The sequence below is a fragment of the Capra hircus genome, chromosome 10 (genome assembly GCF_001704415.2).
Source record: "Capra hircus breed San Clemente chromosome 10, ASM170441v1, whole genome shotgun sequence".
NCBI lineage: Eukaryota > Metazoa > Chordata > Mammalia > Artiodactyla > Bovidae > Capra > Capra hircus.
In genome coordinates, this window is record NC_030817.1 from 75,719,356 (window position 1) to 75,728,928 (window position 9,573).

General features: G+C 37.1%; 1 protein-coding gene across 1 annotated transcript; it reads right to left on the minus strand.

The window, feature by feature from the left end:
• On the minus strand, positions 605-1,531 carry LOC102180047 (olfactory receptor 4N2). The gene has a single exon (XM_005685569.2). The coding sequence runs from the start codon at positions 1,529-1,531 to the stop codon at positions 605-607; it is 927 nt and encodes a 308-aa protein (XP_005685626.2).

Sequence of the window (9,573 nt, forward strand, 5' to 3'; positions counted from 1 at the left end):
TTTTAAAATGAAGCTCTTTATATTCATTTCATAGACTCTGTCTATGTGTTGGACATTGTCAGTATCTCCAACATTAATGCTAACCATTTATACAGTCACTTATTATATCCCAGTCAATTTGACCTTTGCTGTGATCATCAAATATACCAAGTTCATTACTATCTTTAGATTTTTGCCGTACCTGTTCCATCTGCCTGGAAGGCTATGCCTGCCCATGTTTGCACAGTTGGCATATTCAGTTTATCCAGATATCACCCAAAACATCACCTCCTCTAAAGGACCTACTTCAAGACTAAAAGTAAATTCACTGCCCCCATCTCACATTTGCTGTCGAATATTTTGCTTTTGTTTTTAGTACCTTCAGGGATATATATCTTCTTGAAACTATACTGTTTATTTTCTACATTATTGGCTGTCTATTCCTACTAGATTGTAACTTCAGAGAACAGTGACTTTACCAGCCTCAGTAGTAGCTCTTTCTCCCAGGGCCTAGTACAGTCTCCACGAATGGGAGGTGATCAATAAAAGTAGTGTTTGGTAATGAATATCTTCATTTCATATGAAATTCTCCAGTCATTATTTTCATATTCATTTTTCCTACTTTTTAACAGGCTAAGTGCTGACTAAACAGCCTTTTCACAGATGCTTTTACTTCCTGGTTGCGAAGAGTATAAATCACAGGGTTTAACAGAGGAAAGATCACTGTGTGGAAGAGAGAAACCACCTTGTCAGCTGGGAAGGCTCTGAAGGGGCGGGTGTAGATAAAGATGCCAGGCCCAAACATGAGAAATATAACGATGATGTGGGTGGTGCATGTGGACACGGCCTTGCTCTTCCCCTCAGAGGAGGAACCATGTACACGGCAGAGGATGACTGCATAGGAGGCCAGGAGGCCCAGAAAGCACAGCAGGGTGAGCAGGCCACTGTTGAAAACCATCAGGAGCTCCACCACAAAGGTGTCCGTGCAGGCCAGCTTGATGACCTGCGGCACATCACAGAAGAAGTTGTCCAGTCGGTTTGGACCACAGAAGGGCAAGCGGAGGATGAGGGCCACTTGGATAATGGAATGAACAAAGCCTCCAAGCCACAGAGCCAACAGCAAGGCATAGCAGGCTCTGGGGTTCATGACAGTCGAATAGTGTAAAGGACGACAGATGGCAATGTAGCGGTCAAAGGCCATCACGACAAGGAGTAATCCCTCCCCTCCTCCGAGGAAGTGCAAGAAGAAGAGCTGAGTGATGCAGCCTCTATAGGAGATCACCTTCTTGTCAGAGAGGAAGTCCACCAGCATCCTGGGAGCCACAATGAAGGAGTAGCATGCATCCAGGAAGGCCAGGTTGCCCAGGAAGAAGTAGAGGGGGGCCGTGAGGCCAGGGTCTGACCTGATAGTGAGGATGATGAGGAAATTTCCGGGGAGGATGATGAGGTAGAAAATTAAGACTAGGGCAAACACCAGGAGCTGAATATTTTGAGACTGGGTCAGACCAGCAAGGATGAATTCTGTCACCTCAGTACGGTTCTCATTCTTCATCCTCTCTGCCTGCAGTACAGAAAGAAGCAGAGTTTATTGTTATTATAATTTCTCACATCTAGACCCACGTTGCTGTCTCCCTTCAAATATCTGACATATTCACCAGTTCAGTTATAAACAATGTTTCAACCCTTTCCAATATCCTGGGAAAACACTGAACGTTCCCCTCCTCTAGATTTAAAACAGACAAATCACCTTTCTCAAAGCTACAGTCTTATCCCCATTCAGCCATGTGCTCCTACAGCACTGTGGTCCACTCTCAGAGTCTACTGTCCTGTACCTTCTTGGGATTCCTGCCTTCTTGAGCCATAGGAAAAATTTCCTGCTTGAGATACAACGTAACTCCAAATATCAAGATCTTTGCATTTTGGTGGTTGTACTGTACTTGAGACTTAGCAGCTTGCTTGGAATTTCACACTTTTCTCCTCATCCACCAACACAAACTTTTCTGGAATTCCCATTTTCTGCCTGCTAACTCTCTGCCTTGCTCTCTGTTTTCTCTTATTGTCCTCCTCTGACTTGGTGTCCTTGTATTGCTCTGACTCCAAGCTGGTCACCAGTTTCCAACAATAACTCTACTTTCCCATCATTTAGAGGTCGGTTCCAGCTGTATCCCTGGTGAAGCATTGCTTATGTAGCCACTCCTGCCTTGAACTACACAACTTCACTACACTCTCTCAGTCTCAATTCCTTATTGTTGTTCTTCGCAAAGCCATGTCTCTTTTGCAACCCTATGGATTGTAGTCTGCCATTTCCTTCTCCAGGGGATCTTCCCAACCTAGGGGTCAAACCCACATCTCCTTTTTGGCAGGCAGATTCTTTACTACTAAGCCACTTTACTACATTCTCCCAATCTCCTTCTTTCTCTGATACCAGCACGATGCCCAAGGGAGAGCCTGTCAACAAACAACAGGTCACAATACAAATTTTCCAGGATACGTTTTTTAAATTCGTTATATTAACACAAAAAATCATAGCATACAGGAGAGGTAAAGAGCAATAAGATCCTATAGTCTAATCCATTCCTTTCCAAGACAAGAACTAAAGCTACTATTGTAGCAGCACTTAAGTGAGAGAGAATGAGTTTTCTTTATTACTATTAGTAGAAGAATGTGAGTATGTACTATTCAGTTGAAATATATAAATTATTAGCACAGATTTAATCAATGAATGCTCTTTTTGGTATATTTGAATAACTAAAAAGAGGCTTAGAGGCTTAACACTGTATAATTAAAAGAACACTAGTCACTGCAGGAGAGGGGAATCCAGTTTTAATACTCAGTCTGTTTAGTGGTGTAGGCTCATTCCAGAAAGGTCAATACGATGATCCAATGAAGAGTGATAATAAAATAGTGTAAATATTTATTACATGTACATAATTATGCATATATATGCACATATCACTGGCTTGTAATTTTATCTTTTCAAAATCCTACATTTAATATGTATTATATATTAATGTAATGGTATATGAACTTTATAAATATATACACATATATTTAAGGCACATGCTCAAAAAATTTTGTGGTTGATATGAAATGTTTTTAAATATAAAAATTGCTAATCTACAGAAAAATACAATGTAGTATATATTAATATTCTGCATACTATATAACAAGCACAGTTGTCTTAATTTCTTTAAAATATTGGATATAAAGAGGAGGATAAAAACCTTGAAAGACAAAGCTAGTGACTCAGTACTTAGCAAAGAAAGATAGGTGTGAGTAAAAAAAAAAAGAAAAGTGAAAAAGACAGTAAGTCTATACAGTGCATTGTACATACTTTAGGAACATTAGAAATATCTGTTTCAAGTCTCTCTAGAGCTGAATATGGCTAATATACAGGTGTTATGACTACAGATGGAATTTATTAAAGTCTTATTTTATTTTTTAAAGTATCAGCATATATATGTATACAAACACCGCATACACATGCACACATGCACACACGTGCACACACAGTGGAAAAATGGGACCCACATAGAATTATAACACAAAGTATTTTGCAGACTCTCAAAATTGTAATAAAAATATTTGGTAACTTCTGAGTTTGCTTCTTAACTTTTCTCTGCCTTAGACAAACACTTATCTCAACATTCATTCCATCATCTGCCTATAAAAACACACCCAGGAAAACCAGGAATATAAGTGAAGAGCCTCTTCTACTTATTCTTAGGTTTTGTGCGTCCCACAAACTCACTCAGAATTGGTCATTTTATGATGTGTCTGTGTTTGATGATATCTTTAAGACATCAGAGGATTTCTGAAGGTTTTTTTGATTGAGGGTTATAGGCTCTTCCACTCTGCCTATTTCCTATCATTCATCTTACCTTTTTCTCTGTTACGCAGCAGACAGGATTCCACAGTACCTGACATATTTCATCTGTTTTCTTTCTTTGTCCTCTTTTCATATATATATATATATATATATAGGATCTATTTTTCTGAAATTGTGGCTGGCATAGAACCAGAGACTATGTATCAGATGAACATTTTTCTAGGTAAGATACAATACAATTGTGAAAAATATCCTACAAAATATGGCCCTTTTCAGAATCAAATAGTCTATGTTATCCAGATTAGTGGGGAAAGTGTTGTCAGAAAAGGCTGAAAGAAATCTAAACTCTTACCACTATATCCCTAATCTCCTTGGCGCTTCAGCTAATTAAGAAATGTGGCGGTGATGATACAGTAGAGAACAGGAAGGCCAAGGGCACAGCCTCCCTCACTCTTAGGGCAGAGACGCAAACGTCATCAGGCAAGGCTGGGCCTGCCTGGAGGGCAAACTGTGGTCAGACCAGCTCCTGGAGCCGGGCGTATGGAGACCCAAGGAGCTTACTTCCCCATCTCTTTGAAACGTTTCTCCATGTTTCCTTCCTTATTGTCTCTTTCTCTTTCTCTCTCCTTTCAAAAGGAAATCTCATTGCTGTCATTCCAGTGGAATGAATATATTTAATAAAGTGTCCAAAACTTTGAGTGCTATGTCTGTAAGCATATTGGTTAAAGCTTATAAATTAAATGCAAATTAACTTTTTACATATTACCAAAAGATGTGAATTAGGTTAAAAACATCACCAAATATGTAATTGATACTGATGCTGATGATGAATATACAAAGCTCTAAACGAGTGTATGGGTCTTCAGTCAGGAAATTCATTCATTAATAAAATATCTAATAGACAGTGGTGATATGAGGATCCAAATTGAGGTGGTGATGATAATAATAACTCATTCAAGTAAGTTCAAATCAAAACTAGCCCTTCAAATATTTTATTAAAATAAATACAATTTATTATATAAATGTGTCTAATGAAAGGTCGTATTGCACTAGAGCCTTTGTCAGTGTCTTTAGGATGAACCCTGGGTGATGGTGGTTACACAAATCCAAATGTCTCATTCAGTGATACAATGAAAGATTAAATAGCTTTCATGTAAAGTTCCCAATGCAGTCAGCTGTTTGTATATCAAGATTTTTCTCAGTTTCACAGCTTCCTATCTAACCATCAAAGTCCTATGTTGCTAAGTAATAGAATAGGGAACAGTTGAAACTATTAAATATGTTGAGTATGGAAAATAAGAGATCTGGGCTAATGTTCTGGAAACTCACAAAATCTTTGAATTATTTCTCTGGAGGCTTAGCCTTTTCACCTCTATCTTTCATCTAAGTTTAAAAAGAAAAGAAAATATATCAGTAATTTGCATGCTCACTGGGCTTTTTTTTTCCTTTTTAAAATGTTTTATTTTATATTTGCATATAGCTGATTGACAATATTGTGATAGTTTCAGGTGAACAGTAAGGCAACTCAGCCATAGTTATATACATACATATATCCATTTACCCTCAAACTGCCCTCCCATCCAGCCTACCACATAACATTGAACAGAGTTCCCTTCATCATACCACAGGATCTTGTTTGTTATCAATTTTAAATATGCTCCTTGGTTTTAAACAACATGTCAACTCTCTGAAAGCTATTGATCTTCTCAATTATGGTAATTGAAGAAAAGTGTCCACCATTAAAGTATTTCTAAGCATCAAGAAGGGATGGAAGTCTATTGGGGAGAGGGTAGAAAATGCCACACTCATGAATTCAGACCTAAGGCTCTGACTATTCCTGCTCAAACTCTGACCTCTACTCCATTTCATTCCAAGGCAGCTGATGAACCAGTAGAATAGTTACAGTCTTTTTTCTTTTGTCCTCTTCTCATTTCTCATAAACATGAGTAGTTCCCAAACTCCAGAAATTTGAAAGTCCAAGTTTTATGTTGCTCTCACAATATTGCCAACCTCCACATTCCATAAAACATTAACTGACCATTCTTGTCATTGTTCATAAATATTTGCATGGGGTCGCAGAATTGGACACGACTGGAGCGACTTAGCAGCAGCAGCAGCAGCAGAGAACATTAGAATTTGAAATCTCCTTGAACTCTTTATGATGAAATGGAGAAAGTGCTTTAGAGATTTGAGGCTGCCACAACCCTGCTGACTATTTCCAAAGCGAGTTATTATGTCAACTGAATTTGGCAAAGAAAATACCAAAGCTTTGTAAAGGGCAAATATTTTAGAATATGTCATCTAATGTCCCAGGAGGTTAATCCTGAATTCTAACACCAAAATCCTCTCAGTGACTTGAGATAATACAACTCTGTTGGAAGCCTATTAGTTAGATCAAAAGTAAATAGAAAGTTAAGAAAAGTTTATTTACATCTTAAAATAAAATCAAAAAGAGAAAAAGTATAAATAAATGATGAGAGATTGCTGCTATATATACTGAGGAGGCAAGTAAGAGTCAAGATGAGGATGAGGCAGGTGAGGTATTGTCTCTGGCACAAAATGTATGCCTTAGTAATCAAGATGAATGCTATTTTAATACAATATTTAAAAGTCATAGTGGAAAAGTTATGAACAGGATATCACTTTTTCACAATAAAGACATCAACATCATAGATTTTCCCTTTTGCCTCAGGTTCCATTATGGCCCAAAATGATGCTATTACTAATTCAGACTTTATCTAAATTTAATATTTATTTTATCATGGTTTTTAAATTATTTTTTATTTTTAAAATATTGATTAAACCAAAAAATATTATTCTTAATAATTTAGACAAAGAGAGACAAATATTGCATCATATCACTTTTATGTGGAATGTAAAAAAGTATTACAAATGAATGTGTATGCCAAACAGAGATAGACTCAAGATATAGAATATAAACCAGTGCTCACCAAAGACAAGAGGAAAGAGAAAAGGCACAAGTGGATTAAGAGATACAAACTATTATGTATAAAATAGATAAGCAATAAGAATATATTATACAGCACAAGGAATTATAGCCATTATATTATAATAACTTTTAATGGAGTATAATCTATAAAGGAAATCAACTGAATATTCAATAGAAGGACTGATGGTGAAGTTGGAGCTCCAATAATTTGCCACGTGATACAAAGAACCAATTCATTGGAAAATAACATGATGCTGGGAAAGATTGAAGGCAGGAAGAGAAGGGGGCAACAGAGGAAGAATTGGTTGGATGGCATCACTGACTCAATGGACACGAGTTTGAGCAAACACCAGGAGATAGTGAAGGACAGGGAAGTCTAGTGCGCTGCAGTTTATGGGGCCATGAAGAGTCAGACACAGCTTAGTGACTGCACAACAAATCTCTAAAGACACTGAATCACTATGCTATATACCTGAAACTAATATAACATTGCAAGTGAACTCTTCTTCAATATAAAAAATAGAGAGAGAAGATAAATAATAATATCTAACTACACTTTGCCTAGTGTTTTAGAGAGTTAAATCCTTTTCTTCTATATAACAGGTAGAATGAGGATCTAATCTTTCAGATTCTTTTAAAGGGTAATTGAGCTGGAGCTTGAAATCATCTTTAATTATATGGAGCTTAGCCAAGAGTAGTTTTACCTTCAGTATCTTGCCACTGCTACCAAAGAAACTATATCTTCCATTTTGTCAGAACTGAAATGATTTTGAGCCATAATTCTTATAGTTTTGTTGTCCTTATGACAATTCTGTAGCTATCAACATCAAGTACTATAATGATGGCTGAGAATATGCATCAGCCAATGTGAAGTGAAAGTCCCTCAGTCGTGTCCGACCCTATGACTCCACTGACTGTACAGTCCATGGAATTCTCCAAGCCAGAATACTGGAGTGGGTAGCCTTTCCTTCTCAAGGGGATCTTTCCAACCCAGGGATCAAACCCAGGTCTCCAGCATTGCAGGCAGATTCTTTACCAACTGAGCTATCAGTGAAGCCAGCAGTAAGCACTGATTTTCATTTCTTCCTCCATTTCTCCTTTTCTGAGCAAATTATTGGTATAGATTTCAGTGGTAGTGGGGGAGAAATTCATGAGTGAGCTATCTATTTTCGTGTTTGGAGCTTTCTCAGATGCTAATCTGTCCACAACCCACATGTCATAAAAGGATCTCCTTATTTTTCCTCTCACCTTTACAAAATATCTCAGTTCCTGTCAGGATCACACCACCATATCCCCATATCCATACTAGGTACTTGCCCGCAGTAATGGAGCTACCATAGCTCTCTGCTCTTCTACAAAGGCTCTGCCTTTCTCTGAAGCTCAATACAAAGGCGTCTTTGCTTCATCCACTCTCTGATGGCCTCATAGAAAAGTGTAATTATTATTTTCTACTGTTTTTTTAATATAAATTTATTTATTTTAATTGAAGGCTAATTACTTTGCAATATTGTATTGGTTTTGCCATACATTGACATGAATCCACCACAGGTGTACATGTGTTCCCCATGCTGAACCCCCCTCCCACCCCCTCCCCATACCATTCCTCTGGGTCATCCCAGTGCACCAGCCCCGAGCATCCTGTATCATGCATCGAACCTAGACTGGTAATTTTCTATTTTCTACTTTTCTTATTGTTGATAATATATGAACAACATTCTTCTACAAGCTAGCCAGAACCAGTGGTCTTTATTCTCGTGGTTTGCTTTTCAGAATAAAATTATTTTTTATGTTTATAACCCTTTCCATTTCTCCCTGTTAACTGAAGATTCATTTCAGTTGTCCGTATTTTCTTCATCTATTTCACTGTTGTCGTTGTTCAGTCTCCAAGTCGTGTCCAACTCTGCAACCCCATGGACTGCACCACACCAGGCCTCTCTTTCATATTCACCTATTAATTTTTTGTATGTTTAGTGAATTAATTTCTCATTTATATAAATTTCCTTAACAGCTTTTTTACTTTAATTTTAGACGTGGATGGTCCTTTATACCATCCTCAGTTAAGGAGGAAACCTCTATAATTATGCAGAAACGAACTCACATATCCACATGGAGTGGGCAGATTTTCATCACTCTTTGCCTTTTGGTCACACATATACTTGTTAACATGTCAAATGTAGCTGTTTTTCTTTTCAATTTTTTTCCATTAATCATAATCAGGAAGCTCTGAAAATAATCAAGTGAAATAATTGCATGACATTTTTTTCCATAAGACCAATCATTTTCTTTTCTTATCCTGCTACCAGATTTGGGTGAAGGAGGAAAATATATGTATTTCAAGAATTTCAGGCTTTTTAAATTGTTCAAAATAAGACTGTAACATAATATATGACTTGCGAAGATTCATTGTCTTTACTGGTCTTTGCCCAGAATCTTGATAATGTTGTCCTAAATCATAAAAGAACAATTGTGAATGAATCATTCACCTGCTTAAAATATTAAGATGAATTCTTACTTCAAATACAATAGAATAAAACTTTTTATTTTGGTGTAAAAAGCATTATTTATATGACACTATTGCCATATATAACTTAAGAACTAAATCTCTCACATTTATTCCTTACTCCAACCAGGCTGGTGTTTCCTTTATGTTCTTGAATAACATAGCATGTTTGTTTTCTTGTTATTATAACTTTCCCCCATTGACCACAATGGTACCTGGCAATGGGAGGCACTCAATGAAAAACAATATTTTTTAAATAAGTGAATAATTTTCAGCCAGAATTTCCCCTTCAAGACTTCTTATTACAAAGTCCAT